A 21,460-nucleotide genomic window follows, 5' to 3' on the forward strand; every position below is an offset into this window, starting at 1 on the left:
CTCTTGTGGCAAGACTGCTGGCCAGTTGTATTCTTCTTGCAGGAAGTAAAACTATCCTTGCTGAGTAATCCATTGTCTCGGTGTGGATTTTTCCCAACGTTATAAACCTGTTTCCAACAAATGTGGGGGCTTGTCTGGGATTCTGGGGCAGTCCTTGGTCCTCTCTTGCCGGGAGGCACCCCTCCGCCCTAACTGTGGTGGCTTCAGGGGAGAGAGCCAGGACTTACCCAGTGTAAGGAATAAACCTGGATTCTTAGCAACACAGCAACACACGAGGAAAGAGATTACAAACCATGGTGACCAGAGGCCTCAGCCAGACAACCCTGCACACAAGCCAAGGTAAGAAATGTTGCAAAGAGGCAACAAAGTACTTCCTTGGTGGTCAACTTCTGGAGGGTGAAGTGTGTGTGTGAATGTGGTGGTGGTGTGTGAATGGTGACAAGTCCTACTGTTGGGGAGCAGCCAAAGAGGACTGGATAAATAAGAGTTTATGGGACCCTCAGAAGAAAGAAGGGAGGAAACAGGTCAATCCCCCAGGGCAGTTAAGACAAGAAATTCCTAGCTTGAGGAGCTGAGTCTTCCATAAGCTTAAAGTTTTTACAATGGAATAGGCAAGGGATTCCCAATTTGCGGGGCCTGAGTCTTACGTAAAAGAAACAGGCAATTGATTTCCAGCTTGGGGGGTTGAGTTGAAGAGGAAGACCCAGGCATCTCAGATCAACTTCCCCTTTTCATATGTAATTCCTGAGACTGTAAACCGAGACCCTTTTCATATGTAAAGCTATAAACCTAAGATTCTTCTTCGTGTAACATCTAAAGTATAAGCCCACATAAAGGCAGAACCTTCCTTTGTTAGGTGAGCTGGGTTTTGGACAATTACCACCCAAGGCTCCTGGCCGATTAAACCCTCCTTCCTCCTGTATTCGGTGCTCAAGAGATCCGTTTCCCATGATTGCTCCTGCTACATTTTTGGTGCATTGGCCAGGAAGTGAGTCTTGGCTAGCAGACAGTGGGAAAAAGTCTCTTAGGTGGTTTGCCCAGCCCTGTGGGGCATCCCTGCAGGGGGACTCCTGCTCGCTGGGGTGACGCATCCTGAGAGTGATCCTGGGCAGGTATTTGCCTGGTGGAAAAGCCTCGCCAGAGTGGAGCAGGGAGGCCCTGCAGTGCTGATCCACTCAGTGGCTGAACACTGAGGAGGAACGAATATTTGGGGAAGCCCAGACCACTGAATTTGGTAGGATTGAACCCAGGAAAGTAGCCCACCCCATTTTGGGTGGAAGCATGGCCTGATCACCCATGGGTGCCAGATCAGCACTATTGAAGGTAGCTCTCTCTATAACTAACCTTGGGAGCTTTTTGCTTATGGTTTTGAATTGGAAGGAGAGCAATTGGATGTGTGTCTGTGTGTAGATGTGTCCAACTGGACTCATCAGTCATAAAAGGTATCGGGCTCATTAAGAAGGGCCTCATGCGTTGAGCAATTTGTAAGAATTAGAGACAGCCACATAAGGCTGAGTGAAGAAGAGGTAGGTCTCTCTGTAACTAACCTTGGAAGCTTTTTGCTTATGGTTTTGAATTGGAAGGAGAGCAATTGGATGTGTGTCTATGTGTGTAGATGTGTCCAACTGGACTCATCAGTCATAATGTCAGCAATTTGTAAGAATTAGAGACAGCCACATAAGGCTGAATGAAGAAGGCTCTGGGCGTTGTAAAAGCACTGAAGTGAATGTAAATCAAAGAGTGCTCTGTGCTGTGTCTTGCTAGGCAGGAACTGCTGTGAGTGAATTAACACTTTCCTAACTCTGGGAATTGTTTCTTTGAAGTGTTAATATGGGTCACTCCCATAGCGAGCCCACCCCTTTAGAAACCATGCTGAAAAATTTCAAGGGATTTAATGGGAATTATAAAGTAACTATGATACCAGAGAAATTAAGGGTTTTATGTAGGGAAGATTGGTCAGCATTTAGGGTAGGTTGGCCCCCAGACAGGACCCTAGACAGGGCCCTTGTCTCCAAAGTAAGGCATGAGATTATATAAGGTGAACTAGAACACCTCGATCAATTTCCAACACAGACTCATGGTTGCAGTTAGTGTTAAACCCTCCGAAGTGGCTAAGAGAGCAGGCAGCGACTGTTTTAGTAGCCAAGGGACAGACTGCTAGAAACCACCATACCCCTTGCCACAGAGAAATGCAGACTCCCAAGTCCAGGCAAATTCAGTGTCAGAAACAGGCAGGATTTGCATGCATGAATACTTCAGTTATTGGAAGTAGCTAACCAGGTGTTTGTAAACCAAGAGGCGATAAGCCAGAGGGAAAATCATAGGGAAAGGGAACGTCAGGCTCAAGAGAAGGCCGACTTGATAGCTGCTGCTATGAGAGGAATGCCCCCAAGAGTGTGGAGAAAGGGTGGTTCCTGGAAAGCCCCAGTCTGCCCGCCCGCGCCTGCAATGCAGTAAGTGTGCATTTTGTCGAGAAATAGGATATTGGAAGAAAAAAAAAAAAAATGTCCACAGTTAATGGGAGAACAGGGTGATCCTAAGCATGAGGATCCAGATAAAAGTGAAGGGGCTCTGTTCAATCTAATGGAAGGGCAACTGGAGTAAAAGAGAGGGGGGCCAGACTCATATGCCCTCAAAGAGCCCACGGTCTGGACGACAGTCCTGTAACCCCCCATGGAAAAAACAGAACCGATGTTGTTAGAGCTATTAAGGTGTTAAGAGAACAGATTTTCTTGTACTTAATGGACTGCCCCTGCCCTCTTTCTCTGGCAAAACCTGTTGTGCAAATCAAGGGCCACTATCCCATTCAACAAAAGAGACTCTCTGCAGCTAAAACTGCCTCCATAGGGGGTTATCCAGGCTCTCATTGTCCCTTGGTTCCAAGCCAGAAACAGAAGACTGATAATATTGCCCAGGCCCGGGCAGGGCTTGCGTGGCTTTGCCCCCAGCTCATACACACAGTTGGGATTATTGCCAGCAGGGGATAGTTGGTTCACTTAATTGGACTTAAAGAATACCTCCTTAGCATTGGACTGGCCTCAGAGGGTAAAAAACTATTTACATTTCAATGGGAGAAACCCAGAAGCAGGTGTAACCACTCAGTACACCTGGACCCAGCTTCCCAGGGGCTCAAAAACTCTCTCATCATCCTTGGGGAGGCATCAGCCCGTGACCACCCCCCAGAAGCTTCTTGCTTGCATGCTGCCCCCGTATGCTGATAACCTTCTATTGGGACACCCCACTGCAGTCAGGTGCACAAACAAATGCCTTAATTTGGCACCTGGAGGACTGTGGGTATAAAGTGTGTAAAAGGAAAACCCAGATTTGCTAAAAAGCAAATGCAATATCTGAGGCTCACCATCCGGAAGGGGGAACGCAGCCTAGAAGCAGAGAGGAAGCAAGCCGCTTACAAAGTGACAGAACCTGAGACTAAAAGACAGGTGAGAGAGCTCCTGGGAGTGGTGGGTTTTGTAAATTGTGGATTTCTAAACTTCGCAGTACTAGCCAAACCCCTCTATGATGTGACAAAGCGGGGAGACAAGGAGCCCTTTGAATGGCTGCCTGATTTAATGAAGCCCTTTACATTATATGTGGCAGAAAGAGAAAAAGTGGCAGCTGGGGTCCTAGTCCAAACAGTAGGACCTTAGCCCAGGCCTGTAGCTTACCTCTCCAACCAGCTGGATGGAGTTTTCAAAGGATGGCCCCATGCTTAAGGGCCCTGGCAGCAACTGCTCTGCTAGCACAAGAAGCAGATAAGCTAACTCTGGGACAGAACTTAAATATCAAGGCACCTCAGGCAGTAGTGACTCTAATGAATACCAGAGGGCACCACTGGTTATCAAATGTTAGGCTGACCAAATACCAGGGCCTGCTATGTGAAAATCCCCGCATCGCCATTGAAGTCTGCAACACCTTAAACCCTGCCACTTTGCTCCCAATGCCAGAAGGTCCGGTTGAACACAACTGTGTTGAAGTCCTGGACACAGTCTATTCCAGCAGGCCTGATCTTTGGGATCAGCCTGGGACAGTAGTAGACTGGAAGTTGTATGTGGATGGAAGCAGCTTTGTCAATCCACAAGGGGAAAGATGTGCAGGCTATACCGTGGTAACTCTGGACACTGTAATCGAAGCCAAATACCTGCCTCAGGGCACCTCAGCTCAGAAGGCTGAACTCACTGCTTTAACTCGAGCCTCAGAGCTGAGTAAAGATAAGGTTGTAAACATTTACACTGACTCTTGATATGCCTTCCTGACTCTCCAAGTACATGGAGCACTGTACAAAGAGAGAGGCCTGTTAACTTCAGGGGAAAAAGAAATAAAGTATCAGCATGAAATTTTGCAGCTGCTAGAAGCAGTCTGGAAGCCTTGGAGGCTGGCAGTCGTGCATTGCCGAGGACATCAGCAGGCCTACACCTCCGTGGCCCTGGGAAATTCCCGAGCTGATTCAGCAGCTTGTAAGGCTGCATCTGCCCCCTACTGAAGAGCAGTTACAGCCCCACTGATTCCCCAGATCCCTGATCTAATATCTATTTACTCTAAGGAGGAAAGAGACTTTCTCCAGACAGAAGTGGGCAACTGATTAAAGAAGGATTGATCCAACTGCCAGATGGAAGAATAGTAGTACCACAGCTGCTGGGGGCAGCGGTTGTACAAACCGTACATGAGACCACTCATTTAGGTCGAGAGTTGATTGAAAAGATGTTGGGCCAGTACTTTTATATCTCACACTTAGCAGCCTTGACCAAAACTGTGACGCAGTGATGCATTATATGTTGGCAACACAATGTGAGGCAGCGTCCAATTATTCCCCCTGGAATTCAATCTTATGGAGCAGCTCCATATGAATATCTCCAGGTAGACTTTACTGAAATGCCCAAGTGTGGGGGACATAAATATTTGTTGGTCCTGGTGTGCACATACTCTGGGTGGGTAGAAGCCTTCCCAACTAGAACTGAAGAAGCCCAATAAGTAACCCATGTGCTGCTTTGAGATCTCATCCCTAGGTTTGGACTGCCACTGCGCATCAGATCAGACAACAGAGCAGCATTTGTGGCAGATTTAGTCTGGAAAACAGCAACGGCTTTGGGTATCACCTGGAAACTGCACACTGCCTACTGACCTCAGAGTTCTGGAAAAGTGGAAAAAATGAACCGGACCATCAAAAACAGCTTAGGGAGTGTGTCAGGAAACAAGATTAGAGTGGGTGCAGGCACTTCCCTTGGGGTTATTCAAAATTAGAGCCATCCCCTTTGGGAAAAAAAGGATATTCCCCTATGAAGTCTTATACCATAGGCCCCCTCCCCTACTCTGGGCACTTCTAGGAACTCCTCGGGAGTGACGAGAGATTGAGTTAGGATGCTAGTTACCAGTCTAAGGAGAATCACTTAGGATACTTCAACCTAAGTAAATAACAAATGCCCTGTAAGCCTTTTCCTCCCCAGTTCACCCTTTTTCACTAGGTAATCACGTGTGGATAAAGGATGGGAGTACAGACCCTCTAAAGCTACAATGGAAAGGACCTCAGACCTGATCCTGACCAATCCCACAGCTTGAAGATAGAGGGAATCCCAGCCTGAATCCACCACAGCTGTGTAAAAACCAGCAACAGCTGAGACCTAGACTGAGCCAAGGACTGCAGAATCACCTTAAAAAGGACAACAAGCCTTGCTTCAGCTACATCCCAGAAACTGGCTGGTCCACGCACAGCTGAAGCATGAGGAAATTCATTGTGGGATTTGTCCTTCTTAATATTTGGACTTGTACAGTAGGAACATTAACTAATTTTTAGGAATGTCCTCAGTATGTACAACAGGTAGGACGTAAAAGTTACTGCCATTCTTTTGTCCTGCAGTTCTTATAAATGTACAGGAAGACAGAAGGGAACCTGTTTATATAACGGTACTCAATATAAGGTGTGTAATCCATGAGATGGACAGGTAGCTGTTGTCACAGGCATCATGAAGCCCTCTTTCTTCCTATTATCTGTTAAAACAGGTGAGCTGTTAAGGTATTCAGTCTACCCCAATAGGGAGAAAAGAAACCTAAAAATAGAAGATTGGACAAATGGTAAGTGGCCACCGGAGAATGAGTATTATGGGCCGGCCACATGGGCAGAGGATGGCTCATGGGGATACCAGACCCCTATTTACACGCTCAACCAGATCATCTGGTTGCAGGCTGTTTTGGAAATACTCACTAATGAAACAGGCAAAGCTCTGTCCCTCTTGGCCTGACAAGAAACTCAAATGAGAAACTCGATGTATCAGAACCTGCTGGCCCTAGATTATTTGCTAGCGGCCGAAGGGGGAGTCTGTGGAAAATTCAATCTAACCAACTGCTGTCTGCACATAGATGACCAGGGGCAAGCAGTGGAGGATACTGTGTGAGACATGACCAAACTGGCACACGTGCCTGTACAGATATGGCGAGGATTTAACCCTGAGTCCTTATTTGGAGGTTGGTTTTCATCCTTGGGGGGATTAAAAACCCTCATCTTAAGTGTTATAATAATAATAGGTGTTTATCTGCTGCTCCCTTATCTACTCCCCCGTTCCTTCAGATGATTAGGGGATTCATCACTACTACAGTTAGCCAAAAATGACATCACAAGTACATTATATGAAACATTATTAGTTGGTTTCTTCAGAAAATCTGGAAAGTGAGACCTCTCACTAATATTATAAAGTGGTGAGGGTCTCAAAGGGGGGGGTGAAGAGGGAGACCCAGGCATCTCAGATCAACTTCCCCTTTTCATATGTAATTCCTGAGACTGTAAACCAAAACTCTTTTCATATGTAATTCCTAAGTCTGTAAACCAAGACCCTCTTCATATGTAAAGCCATAAACCTAAGATTCTTCCACATGTAACATCTAAAGTATAAGCCTATATAAAGGCAGAACCTTCCTTTGTTAGGTGAGCTGGGTTTTGGACAGATTACCACCCAAGGCTCCCAGCTGAATAAACTCTCCTTCCTCCTGTATTTGGTGTTCAAGAGATCAGTTTCCTGTGGCTGCTCCTGCTAGAGTCTTCCATAAAGGGAATAGGCAAGAGATTCCTAGTTTGAAGGGTGGAGTCTTCTGTAACAAATGATAAGGTATTGCTGTTTTATTTGGACTAAAGAACTGATCCTCAAGCCTGTAGTTGTCTGGCCAAAATTTGGGTTGGAAGAGGATTAGGTCTGTCAACTCTTAATAATGTATGTCAACAACAAATGCCCTGTCTCACAAGAAGAAATAGACTATGCTTTCTGTTGGCAGCAGGGGCCAGTTCTCCTCCACCCATTAAGAGAAGGAGGAAAACAATCAGAGAGAGCAGTCTCACTTAAAGTCAAGAGCAGTCTCACTTAAAAAGGGTGGAGCTTTTACCTGTGAACAATACACATGTAAATGGAATCCTTTAGATCATCTTCCCTGCTTCCAGCTTCGGCTCCTGCTCCTGCCATCCCCGCGGTACCCCCCTCTCCTCCCTGAGTGGCGGCTGCTGCCCCAGAACCCAACCCAGAAGTCCCTACTCCCCCATATAACCCAGGCTCTGGGAGCTAGTGTCTCAAAGGCCTGATCATTGACAGCCTGAGTGTTCTTCTTTCAAGAAAGGGCTCCTATGGGAGATAGAGCAACACAAAAGAGATATTCCAAGTTTTCCTTTCCCCTCTTCTTCCAAGGAATCAGCTTCAGCTTCAAAGCTTTTTTTTTCTCTAAAGGAAATGCCTCAAAGAGGAGGTAGGGTTAGTTTTGTGAAGTCTCAAGGAGTTGTGGCTGGATTTGTGAATGCTCCCTTAACTGCTTCTAAGGTCCAGAGTCTAAAGAGAGAACTTAAACCATTATTAGATGACCCTGATGGGGTAGCAGAACAGACTGATCAGTTTTTAGGTCCCCAGTTACATACTTAGACCAAGTTAACGTCCATTCTAAGTATTTTCTTTTCAAGGGAAGAAACAGTAGACTTGGAGAGCCAGAGAGAGAGAGAAAGAGAACGAGAAAAAGAGAGAAAGAGAGGCAGACAGACAGACAGAGGGTCAAAGAGAGAGAGAGAAAGACAGAGAGGCAGAGAGAGAGAGAGAGAGAGAGAGAGAGAGAGACAAGGAGGCAAAGAGAGGAGAGCTAAAATGGAGAGATTAGAAAGAAGACAAAGAAAAATTAAGAAATAGAATGCACCTTTAGTAAGGAAAGTTATAAAACAAAGTTAGAAAGTTAAGATTGTGATAGTTGTGAAAATGTTATAAAAAGGAATTTATGCAAGAAATGTATAATTTTTGTTTTGAAAGTTTAAGCATTTTGAAATGCTAGTTGTAAAGGAAATTTGGTGTATAAACATATTAGCTAAAGTTAAAGCAGTATCATCCAGTTTTTCTGTAAATTGGACATTAAAATAAAAGCACAACAGGTTTTTCTTAAAGCACTAACCTGCTCTTTAACAAAGATTACAGGCACAGGCACTACTCCTAGAATTACCGGTATACTAGCACCAGCCTGAAGACCACCCTTTCTCGTGCTGCTAGCCACCCAGACTGCCATTCGTACAGCAGAAAAGAGATTGACACATCACACCTGAGTCAAGAAAGCACCATCACCATTAGAATCATGGGCTATTGTTCTGGGATCAGACTCTGCCAAGCTAAAGCTAAGAAAAGCTTAGTCTATTTTTTTCTTTTCCTCCCTGTAACTACTCACCATCTTGTTATTAATGTGATTAGATCTGGCTCACCTCAAGTTGTTGCTTTGATATCTGTTTAGTTATGTCTTGTGGAGATTTGCATGATCAAGGACAGCTTGCTGTTTTGGAAGGATATCTCTGTCCCTCTTAGATTTCCTCAGATTAGGAAGACATAATGAGTACCTCTAAGAGTACTAGTAATCCTAGGAATAGTAGCTGTATTTTTAATTGGTAGGAATCAGGCTTGTCCCTCAAAAACAGAATCTCTATGTTCTACTTAGTCTAATGTCATACAGAACACTAAAGTTTTAAGATAAACTGCTTCCACAGGTCTTTGTCAGTCCTTAAAACAATTTGTCCACTTCACCAAAGGAATTGCTCCTTCTAGCTATCAATACAACCAAGGTTATCCTATGCAACTTACTACTGTTATTGCAACATCTGAAAACTCTTCTCCTTCCTTAAGTCATACATATGGTATAGGAGCTGACATTTGAGCAAAAGATCCTAAAGAAATTTTTGAAATGCACTTTATTGCTCCTTCAACCTTTTTATTATCACTCCTCCTAGACACAATGACAAAACCAAAGGCTCAATGGTAGAAGTAGAGGACCTAAGGCAAACCATAGCCTTGAAACAGGATATAAGGATGCAACTGCCTGGGTAGAATGGATTAAATATTCTGTTTGCACCTTAAATAAATGCAACTGTTACGCTTGTGTGCACAGTAGGCCAGAGGCCCAGGTTGTCCCCTTTCCACTTGAATGGTCCCCAAATCAAGCTGACATGGAAGGCATAGTAGCTCTTTCTCAGGATTCCAATGCCTAGAATAACAAATTGTTCCAAGTTCTTTTGCTGCTATTTCCTGAGGTTCAACACCCTGTGGGTCAGTCACCAAGGGCTATACAGCATCCATCTCCCAAGGTGAGGTTCCCCTCATGTCTCTCATGACAGAGGGAGAACTTAGTGTTTCTTGGAAACTTAACAGGAAGCAGTGAAGTCAGGCACTTCCAAAAATTGGCTCATTAATCCACCCTACTCATCCCCAAGTGGAAGTATGATGGTATTGTGGAGGACCTTTACTGGACACTGCCAAATAATTGGAGCAGCACTTGTGCTCTAGTCCAGTTGGCTATCTCTTTTACCCTGGCATTTCATCAACCAGAGAAAGAGAAATTACGACATGGGCAAATAAAAGAAGCTCCTTATAGGTCTTTTGATTCTCATGTGTACTTCGATGCAATTGGAGTTCCTTGAGGAGTACCAGATAAATTTAAAGTCCGAGATCAGAGAGCTGCAAGGTTTAGGTCAATGTTGTTCTGGTAGATAACAATTAATTAAAAAAAAAGGAAATTAGATAAACTACATTTATTATAACCAACAACGTTCTATTAACTATACTAAAGATACTGTCAAAGGAATATAGCTGAACAATTAGGATCTACTAGCCAAATGGCCTAAGAAAACAGAATAGCCCAGGATATGATATTAGTGGAGAAAAGTGGTGTTTGTGTTATATTTAAAACGCAGTGTTGTACCTTTATTCCAAACACCACTGCTCCCAATGGGAGCATAACAAAAGTCCTCCAAGGACCTTCTGCTTTATCAAATGAGCTAGCTAAAAATACTGGCATCAATAACCCTATTTCAAATTGGCTCAAAAGGTGGTTCAGTCAATGGAAAGAAACCATAATCTCAATTCTTACCTCTCTAGCACTGTGATAAGTATACTTCTCATTAGATGTTGTGTCATACCATGCATTGGAGGACTTGTGCAGAGGCTAGTAGACACAACTCTTACTAAAATATTTCCAACCCCTAGTCAGATAGATTACTTCCTTTCGAAGAGCAAACAGAACTTAGTCAAGACATGTTAAATATGTTTGAAGAGGAATTATAAAAAGAAGGGAGGAATTATGGGAAATGAGAATAAGTAAAAGCTTCCTCTTCAAAGCCTTCCTTAGTTCATTACAAATAAGCAATAGTTTCTTCAAGGTTAATTTACTTTAAAGCTTTTGCTAATAATCTTAAAGTACCTGTTAGTCATAATAAAGAAATAAATGTATCCCAGGTTATTATTTTTTTTTGAGATAGAGTCTCCCTCTGTTGCCCAGGCTGAAGTGCAATGGTGCAATCTTGGCTCACTGCAATGTCCACCTCCCAGGTTCAAGCGATTCTCCTGCCTCAACCTACTGAGGAGCTAAGATTACAGGTATGCACAACCACGCCTGGCTAATTTTCATATTTTTCATAGGGACGGGGTTTCGCCATCTTCTTAATTCTTACACTTTAACCTAGATTTTGCCCTGACATACCTGGACAAGCCCAGGCAAGTCTTAAGTCAAAGCTTATTCTCCTTCCTTATTTGAAAATGTTATGGCTTTCCTAAGCATTCCTCAAGTTACTTCCTCTTTTCCTTTGTTCTCCTCTGTCTTTACTTCTTTGGAAAATTTCCAAGTTTTGGCTGGGCATGGTGGCTCATGCCTATAATCCCAGCACTTTGGGAGGCCGAGGCAGGCAGATCACGAGGTCAAGAGATCGAGACCATCCTGGCCAACATGGTGAAACCATGTCTCTACTTAAAAAAAAAAAAAAAAAAAAAAAAAAAGCTGGGCATGGTGGTGTGTGTCTGTAGTCCCAGCTACTTGGGAGGCTGAAGCAGGGGAACTGCTTGAACCCAGGAGGTGGAGACTGCAGTGAGCCGAGATTGTGCCACTGCCCTCCAGTCTGGTACCTGGTGACAAAGCAAGACTCCATTTCAAGAAAATTTCCAAGTTTTTAGCCAATTGGGTCAAGCATAGAATGTGAAGTCCTGCTCTGGCCAACAAAAACTGGACACAGCAGTAGGACAACTGTATCAGGTTATGAAAGTTATAAATGTCCCTATCTCCCTTGTTCAGATGTGCTCTCGTGGCAAGACTGCAGGGGAGTTGCACCCTTCCTGCAGGAAGTAAAACTAGCCTTGCTGAGTTAAAAAAAAAAAAAAAAAAAAAAAAAAAAAAAAAATATATATATATATATATATATATATAAAATAATGTTTGCTCTCTTTTTTTCTGACAGATGTATGACTCCTGACCTGAGCCTACAAACTTGGTATTTAAAAAAAAAAACAAAACGACATATTCTTTCTCACAATTATCAGCTGTTTTCCTGAAGTAACAGCAATCTATATTATTTGCTATCCTTGGCTTAGGAATCTATTCTCTTATTAACTAAAAATGTCCACAGAAGCTGAAAGCAAAGAGTGATCTCCTCCCATATTGAGATCACTGCTGCAGGACTTTCATGGCCATCTCTTCATCAATTCTTAGGCCATAATTAGGCCAGACACTATATCTAACTATTGGTGGATTTTGTATTTTGAATGGGCCTATTTTCCCTGGTCTGGCCCTTTTATTTCATGCAAGCACACAAATGTGCAAGTCCTTTTTCTCTGTCTCAGAAAGACAATGGATGCCAAATAGGAATAGAACTTTTAAAATATTAACCTGCAGGCCTGGTAAATGAAAAATAAAGGTTACTTTTCTTTTTCCTTTTCCAAATACTCTTAAGTCTGAAGTGTGCCCACTAGGTAGTAAATGTAAAAATTAAAAATAATTGCCTAGCTTTCAGGAGATTCATAATCTAACAAGCAAAGTACACAATAAGTATTTTGGCCTGTTAGGAATCCAAGTCCAGGCCTGGCCATTTTAGCCTTGGTGACCCGTATGTACACCTCTGGATGGTTCCCAGGAGCCAGCAAGTCTTGAGTAACCACAAGCAACCAGGTAGCCACAGAAATTAGTAAAACAACTTGTCCCTGCCTCAACTAATTGCTCTGTAACCTGTACCCATTGTTCCTGTTCAGCCTTGCAAAAATCCCACCCCCTGCCCAGACATTGGGTTTCTTAAGACCTTCACCCCTGTAACTATGTAATCTACTGCACCCTCCCTACTGACTGCAACTAATACCCCCACCCTTATGATCATGCCTATTTGTAATAAATGACCCCTACCCTTGTGATCATGCATCCTGTGATGCCCTTCCCCTCCCCAAGATAGATTACCACCTTTAGCTAACCATTTGCCCCAACCTATATAACCAGTCCATTCTCTACCCCACCTTTTTGTCTAACTCCTTTCTTAGACTTGGCCCGCATGCACCCAAGCATGAAATAAATGGCCTTGTTGCCCACACCAAGTCTGTCTGGAGGTCTCTTTATGTGAGTTACATGCGTGACAATATGAAATGTGACTGTTATAATTAAGTAATATTAGTTACTCTTTAGCGAGCATCTATGGTATACTAGGCACTGATGTAAGAATTTTACATTTATGAATTCATTTAATCCTCATAATAACCCTATAAGATAATTACTGTAATGAGTATTTTATAGATGAGTAAAAAATGTACACAGAGAAGTAACTGGTCCTAGGTCACACAACTAGTAACTTCAATTGAAGCTGCAGCTTTCTTGGACTTGAGTGACAAATAACGGCCATTAAAACAAAATAAACAAATTATTTGAAATGAATGTACCAAATGACCTCCAAGTACCAGAAAGCCATTGGTTTTCATTCATGACAAACCCACCAAAGCAAAGACTTCTAAAACAAGATGTATGAAATTGATAAAGATCTCCTTACAGAAAAAAAAAAAAGAACCTTTTTCAATCTTTCCTCTCCATTCCTTATTTATTTCATTTTTAGCATATAGAAAAAAATTCTTTTTGTATAAGTGTGAAAGGTTTGGATGATAAAATGTTAGTGTACATTTTCATACCTATGCTTATTTTAATTATGTTGTTACAATTTTTAATTGGGCTACTCTTCTAAAGAAGAACATCTCAAAAAATTTTCCTACCATAATGTACTTTTGAAACATATGCCTGTTCAGGTAAAACAGTAGGTTCTGCAGGGAAAGGAGGAGGACCTGTAAACAAAGCAAAAACATAAAGAAACATGAAACTTTAACATTCCAAAGAGCTGCTATTTCTCCTTTATTTTATAATAAAACAGCAATTCAAAAATTGTTTTTTTTCCTGTATTTTTGCCACCTGTAGGCCATCAAATACTCATTAGGTCAGCCCTGATATATGTCTTTCCTATTTTAAAATCATTTATGTAAATAAATTTCTGTGTTTCCTAACCCTACACTACTATATTGCTTGCTTTGTCAGATGCAACATTCTGAAAAGCTACTAAAATGAAGTCCTATTTTAGATACATACAAACAACTTTCTATTTATAGTACTGTGAAAAACATTTTAAATATATGTTCCATTAAAAATTAATGACTAAAATATATATTAATAACACTATTTTACCAGGCCATTTTTCTAAGGGAATGCTACATTAACAGTTTTCAATGCTTTCAGTTCTATTCTTTGCAACTATTTTTCAATTTGATCCCCAGTTAGTGAGTACAGAAAACATTTTTAAAACCACTAAACCTGAGGGACAAAAAGAAATCAGGAAAACTTAAACAGGCTCCAGAAACTAAGGTACCAATTAAAGTGGTCAGTTCCTCTTAAGATTCATTTACAACGACAAAGAAAGCAAACAAAACAGCTTCTCTGGACTTAATTTTAAGGAAGACAGAAATGAACAAAGAGTGACAATGTCACCTTAGAGCTCATACCAGTAAGAGAAAAATACTAACTATGGTTTAGATATATACACTCTGGACTTTTTATTTTTTTTGTCTGATAAGAAATTCCAGTTTTAATTATTTAGTGTACTGCATCCCCCATATACAATATAGTAACATTATTTATAAATATTTTATTTTTTTCAAAAACTTTCAACTTTTATTTTACAGGAGGTACATGTGTAGATTTGTTACATGGGAATACTACGTGATGCTGAGGTTTGGAGTATGGATTCCATCACCCTGATAATGAGCATAGTATCCAATAGGTAAGTTTTTCTTTTACCCCAACCTCCCTCCCTCCACCCTTTGGTAATCCACAGTCTCTATTTTTCCAATATTTATGGCTATGTATGCTTAATGCACAGCTCCTACTATTAATAACAAGTGAGAACTTAAGGTTTTTGGTTTTCCGTCCCTGTGTTCATTTGCCTCCAGCTCCATCCATGTTGCTGCAAAGGACATTATTTCATTTTTTAGTGGCTGCCTAGTAGTCCACAGTTGTATATATACCACACCTTCTTTATCCAGTCTACCACTGATAGGCACCTGGGTTGATCTGATGTCGTTGCTGTTGTCAGTAGTGCAGAGATGAATATAAGAGTGCTTGTGTCATTTTGGATTTTTTTTTTTAACTGTACTTTAGGATCTGGGGTACATGTGCAGATCATGCAGGATTGTTGCATAGGTACACGCATGGCAATGTGGTCTGCTGCCTCCATCCCCCTGTCACCTACATCTGGCATTTCTTCCCATGGTGACCCTTCCCAACCTCCCCACCCCCTCATCCCTCCCTTGCCCCCCTACCAATGCATGTGACTTTTTGATAGAATAATTTATTTTCTTTTGGTTATAAACTCAGCAATAGGGTTGCTCACACTATGGACTGCAGATAAGCAGAACTTTAAAAACTCAGAGAAAGACAGATTTAATTCCATGGAATGAAAATTAAAGACACTAAATTATGTTTATTAGATCCAAATAATTTCAATAAAGAAAGTAAAACTGCATAAGATGTTTTGCATTTTAAAGCACTAAGTACAAGGCCAGGCACGGTGGCTCATGCTTGTAATCCCAGCACTTTGGGAGGCTGAGATGGGCACATCACTTGAGGCCAGGAGTTCTAGACCAGCCTGGGCAACATGGCAAAACACCATCTTTATCAAAACCACAAAGATCAGCAGGGCATGGTGGCATGCACCTGTAATCTCAGCTACGCAGGAGGCTGAGGCATGACAATCACTTGAATATGGAAGACAGAGGTTGCAGTGAGCTGAGATTGTGCCACTGCCCTCCAATCTGGATGACAGAGTAAGAGACTCTGTCTCAAAAAAAAAAAAAAAATCCCAAGACTTGTACCCACAGTCCAACACATTGGCTGTGGCAGTCTGTGGCCAAAGCGCTTCTTCAGGCCTAAACTGAGCCATCCTTCCTCATTGGGCAGGATCTCCAATAACTCCAGCTAGAGGCTCAGGGACAGAATTTGGATCTCCCTGGGCCTGAGCCCCTAGGGAGAGTGGTGGCTGCAGTCTCTGCAGACCAGCAGACACAGCCTCTTCTCCTGGTAGTTCTGAAGAATCTGGATGGCCCAGAGGAGTGGGTTTTCCCCCAGTATAGTGCAACCTCTTCACTAAGAGACAAAGTGCTTCATTAAACGGGCCTTGCTCCCTGTGCCACCCAACTGGGTAAGACCCTCCAACAGGGGTTGACAGGCACCTTATAAAGAGGTGATCCTACCAGCATCAGGTTGATGCCCCTTGAGGTCAGGGGCCCCAGAAGGAGGAGCAGGCACCCATCTTTGCTGTTTTCTAGCCTCCCTGAGTGACATCTTCAGGCATGGGAGAGAATCAGATGAATAGGGCCTGAAGTGAATCTCCAGCAAACTGCAGCAGCCCTATGGAACAGGGACCTGACTATTGAAAGAAAAACAAACAAACAGAAAGCAACAACAATAGCATCAACAACAATAAAAAAGGTCCCCACAAAAACCCCATCCAAGGGTCAGCAGGCTCAAAGACTGAAACTAGACAAACTCACAAAGATGAGAAAGAATCAATGAAAAAATGCTGAAGACCCCAAATCCCAGAGTGCCTCTTCTCCTCCGAATGACTGCAATGTCTCTCCATCAAGGGCACAGAACTGAACAGAGGATCAGACAGATGAACTGACAAAAGTGGGCTTCAGAAGATAGGTACTAAAAAAATGCTGAGCTAAAGGAGCATGTTCTAAAATGCAAAGAAACTAAGAACTTTGATAAAAGATTAGAGGAATTGCTAACTAGAATAACCAGTTTAAAGAGGAACATAAACTACCTGATGGAGCTGAAAAACACAGCACGAGAACTTTGTGAAGCATATACAAGTATCAACAGCCAAATTGACCAAGCAGAAAAAAAGGATATCAGAATTTAAAGACCACCTTACTAAATAAGACATGCAGACAAGAATAGAAAAAAAGAAAAGGAATGAACAAAGACTCCAAGAAATATGGGACTTCATAAAAAGACTAAACCTATGATTGACCGGAGTACCAGAAAAAGACAGGGAGAATGGAAACAAGCTGAAAAACCCACTTCAGGATGTTATCCAGGAGAATTTCCACAACCTAGCAAGAGAGGCCAACAAGCAAATTCAGGAAATACAGAGAACACCATTAAGATACTCCACAAGAAGATGGTAACCCCAAGACACATAATCATCAGATTCTCCAAGGTCGAAATGAAAGATACACTGTTAAGGGCAGCCAGAGAGAATGGCCAGGTCACCTAAAGAGGGAAGCTCATCAGACTAACAGCAGACCTCTGAGGAGAAACTCTATAAGCCAGAAGAGATTGCGGGCCAGTATTCAACATTCTTAAAGAAAAAAATTATCAACTCATAATTTCATATCCAGCCAAGCTAAGCTTCATAAGCAAAGCAGAAATAAAATCCTTTCAAGACAAGCAAATGCTGAGGGATTTTATTACCACCAGACCTACCTTGCAAGAGCTCCTGAAAGCAGTGCTAAATATGGAAAGGAAAAACTAGTACTAGCCACTACAAAAACACAGCAAAATATAAAGATCAATGACACTATGAAGAAACTGCATCAACCAGTATGTAAAATAACCAAATAGCTTCATGATGACAGAATCAAATTCATGCATAACAACACTAACCTTAAATGTAAATGGGCTAAATGCACCAATTAAAAGACACAGACTGGCAAACTGGGTAAGGAGTCAAGACCCATTGGTGTGCTGTATTCAGGAGACTCATCTTAAGTGCAAAGACACCCAGGCTTAAAATAAAGGAATGAAGGAAAATCTGGCAAGCAAATAGAAAGCAAAAAAAGCAGAGGTTACAATCCTAGTCTCTGACAAAACAGACTTTAAACCAACAAAGATCAAAAAAGAAGGGCATTACATAATGGTAAAGGGAACAATTCAACAAGAAGAGTTAACTATTCTAAACATGCACCCAATACAGGGGCACCCAGATTCATAAAACAAGTTCTTAGAAACCTACAAAGAGACTTGAACTCCCACACAATAATAGAGGGAGATTTAACACTACACTGTCAGTATTAGACAGATGAACGAGACAGAAAATTAACAAGGATATTTAGGATTTGAACTCAGCTCTTGATCAAGTAGACCTAGCAGACATCTATAGAACTCTCTACCCCAAATCAACAGAATATACATTCTTCTCAGTGCCACATGGCACTTAATTCTAAAATCATCCACATAAACTGGAAGTCAAATACTCCTCAGCAAATGCAAAAGAACTGAAATCCTAACAGTCTCTCAAAACACAGTGCAATCAAATTAGAACTCAGGATTAAGAAACTCACTCAAAACCACACAATTTAACGAAAACTGAACAACCTGCTCCTGAATGACTCCTGGGTACATAATCAAATTAAGGCAGAAATCAAGAACTTCTTTGAAACCAACAAGAACAAAGAGACAATGTACCTCTGGGACATAGCTAAAGCAGTGTTAAGAGGGAAATTTTTAGCACTAAATGCCCACATCAAAAATCTAGAAAGATCTGAAATTGATACCCAAATATCAATTAAAAGAGCTTGAGAGGCAAGAGCAAACTAATCTGAAAGCAAGCAGAAGACAAGAAATAACTAAGACCAGAGCAGAACTGAAGGAGATAGAGACATGAAAAACCCTCCAAAACAATCAATAAATCCAGGAGCTGGTTTTTTGAAAAAAATCAACAAAATAGATAGGCCATAGCTAGACTAATAAAGAAGAGAGACAATCAAATACACACAATAAAAATGATAAAAGGGATATCACCACTGCCCTCACAGAAATACAAACTGCCACCAGAGAATACTATAAACACCTTTACACAAATAAAATAGAAAATCTGGAAGAAATGAATAAATTCCTGGATGTATATATCCTATCAAGGCTAAACCAGGAAGAAGCTGAATCCCTGAATAGACCAATAGCAAACTCTGAAATTGAGGCAGTAGTAGCCTACCCTCCACAAAAAAAAGGCCATGACCAAACAAATTCACAGCTGAATTCTACCAGAAATACAAAGAGGAGCTGGTACCATTCCTTCTGAAACTATTCAAAACAATTGAAAAGGAAGAACTCCTCCCTAACTCATTTTATGAAGCCAGCATCATTCTGATACCAAAATCAGAAAGAGACACAACAACAAAAAAGAAAACTTCAGGCCAATATCCCTGATGAACATCAATGCAAAAATCCTCAATAAAATACTGGCAAACTGAATTCAGCAGCACATCAAAAAACTTATTTACCATAATCAAGTCGCCTTCATCCCTGGGATGCAAGGCTGGTTCAACATACACAAATCAATAAATGTAATCTATCACATAAACAGTACCAAAAACAAAAACCACATGACTATCTTAATAGATGCAGAAAAGGCCTTAGATAAAATTCATCATTCCTTCATGTTAAAAACTCTCAATGAACTAGGTGTTGATAGAACATATCACAAAATAATAAGAGCTATTTTTGACAAACCAAAGCCAGTATCATATTGAATGAGCAAAAGCTGGAAGCATTCCCTTTGAAAACTAGCACAAGACAAGGATGCCCTCTCTCACCACTCCTATTCAACATAGTATTGGAAGTTCTGGCTAGGGCAATCAGGCAAAAGAAAGAAATAAAGGGTATTTGAATAGAAAGAGATGAAGTTTGTTGTCTCTGTTTGCAGATGACATTATTTTGTATTTAGAAAACCCCACCATTTCAGCCCAAAAACTTCCTGAACTTATAAGCAACTTCAGCAAAGTATCAGGATAAAAAATCAATGTGGAAAAATCACAAGCTGTCCTTTATACCAACAGTTGGCAAGCAGAGAGCCAAATCATGAATGAACTCCCATTTACAATTGCTACAAAGAGAATAAAACACCTAGGAACACAGCTAACAAGGATTGTGAAGGACCTTTTCAAGAAGAACTACAAACCACTGCTCAAGGAAATAAGAGGGGGCATAAACAAATGGAAACATATTCCAAGCTCATGGATAGGAAAAAATCAATGTCGTGAAAATGGCCATGCTGCCGAAAGTAATTTATAGATTCAATATTATTCCCGTGAAACTACCATTTCACAGAATTATATAAAACTATTTTAAATGTCATATGGAATCAAAGAAGACCCCATATAGCCAAGACAATGCTAAGCAAAAACAGCAAATTTGGAGGCATCACACTACCTGGCTTCAAACCATAGAAGGCTACAGCAACCAAAACATCATGGCACTGGTACCAAAACAGACATATAGATCAATGGAGTAGAACAGATACCTCAGAAATATCTCCACACATCTACAACCATCTGATCTTCAACAAACTGGACAAAAACAAGCAAAGGGGAAAAGATCACCTATTGAGTAAATGGTGCTGGGAAAACTAGCTAGCCATATGCATAAAACTGAAACTGGACTCCTTCCTTATACCTCATACAAAAATTAACTGGAGGTGGATTAAAGACTTAAATGTAAAACCCCAAACCATAAAAACCTTAGAAGAAAACCTAGGCAATACCATTTAGGACTTAAACATGGGCAAAGACTTTCAAGACAAAAATGCCAAAAGCAATTGCAACAAAAGCGAAAATTGAGAAATGTGATACAATTAAACTGAAGAGCTTCTGCACAGCAAAAGTAACTACGTTCAGAATCAACAGGCAACCTAAAAAATGGGAGACAATTTTTGTAATCTACCCATTTGACAAGGCTAAATACCCAGAATTTGCAAGGAACTTAAACATATTTAAAAGAAAAAAACAAACAACCCCATCAAAGAGTAGGCAACGGATATGAAAAAACACTTCTCAAAAGAAGACATTTTCGTGGCCAACAAACATATGAAAAAAAACTCAAAATTACTGATCATCAGAGAAATGCAAATGAAAATCACAATGAGATACCACCATCTCATACCAGTCAGAATGGCAATCATTAAAAAGTCAGGAAACAATAGTTGCTGGCGAGGCTGTGGAGAAATAGGAATGCTTTTACACTGTTGGTGGGAATGTAAATTAGTTCAACCACTGTGGAAGACAGCATGGCAATTCTTCAAGTATCTAGAACCAGAAATACCAATGGGATTGCTGGGTATATACCCAAAGAAATACAAATCATTCTACTATAAAGACACATGCACATGTATGTATATTGCAGCACTATTTACAACAGCAAAGACATGGAACCAACCCAAATGCCCATCAATAATAGACTGGATAAAGAAAATGTGGTGCATATAAACTATGGAATACTATGCGGCCATAAAAAGGAATGAGATCATGTCCTTTGCAGGAACATGCATGAAGCTGGAAGCCATCATCCTCAGCAAACTAACACAGAAACAGAAAACTAAATACTGCATGTTCTCACTCTTAAGTGGCAGTTGAACATTGAGAACACAGGGACACAGAAAGGGGAACAACACCTACCAGGGTCTTTTAGGGGATGGGAGTTGGGGGAGGGAACAGAGGACAGGTCAGTAAGTGCAGCAAACCACCACGGCACACATATACCTATGTAATGAACCTGCATGTTCTGCACATGCATTTTTTTTTTTTTAGAAGGAAAAAAACCATACCAGGCCAGGCGCAGTGGCTCATGCCTGTAATTCCAGAACTTTGGGAGGCTGAGGCAGGCAGATCATTTGAGGTCAGAAGTTCAA

The 21,460-nt window shown here is 41.4% G+C and overlaps 1 protein-coding gene across 2 annotated transcripts in view; it reads right to left on the reverse strand.

Moving 5' to 3' along the window:
• ADAD1 (adenosine deaminase domain containing 1) overlaps positions 1-21,460 on the reverse strand; it is a 64,024-nt gene that overhangs the window by 35,388 nt on the left and 7,176 nt on the right. For both annotated transcript variants that reach the window (XM_078366557.1, XM_078366558.1), the window contains exon 5: positions 13,500-13,568. In XM_078366557.1, coding sequence (XP_078222683.1) covers positions 13,500-13,568 — 69 coding nt within the window. The remainder of the gene's footprint in view (positions 1-13,499; positions 13,569-21,460) is intronic.

This window comes from Callithrix jacchus, chromosome 3, assembly GCF_049354715.1.
Source record: "Callithrix jacchus isolate 240 chromosome 3, calJac240_pri, whole genome shotgun sequence".
Lineage (NCBI taxonomy): Eukaryota > Metazoa > Chordata > Mammalia > Primates > Cebidae > Callithrix > Callithrix jacchus.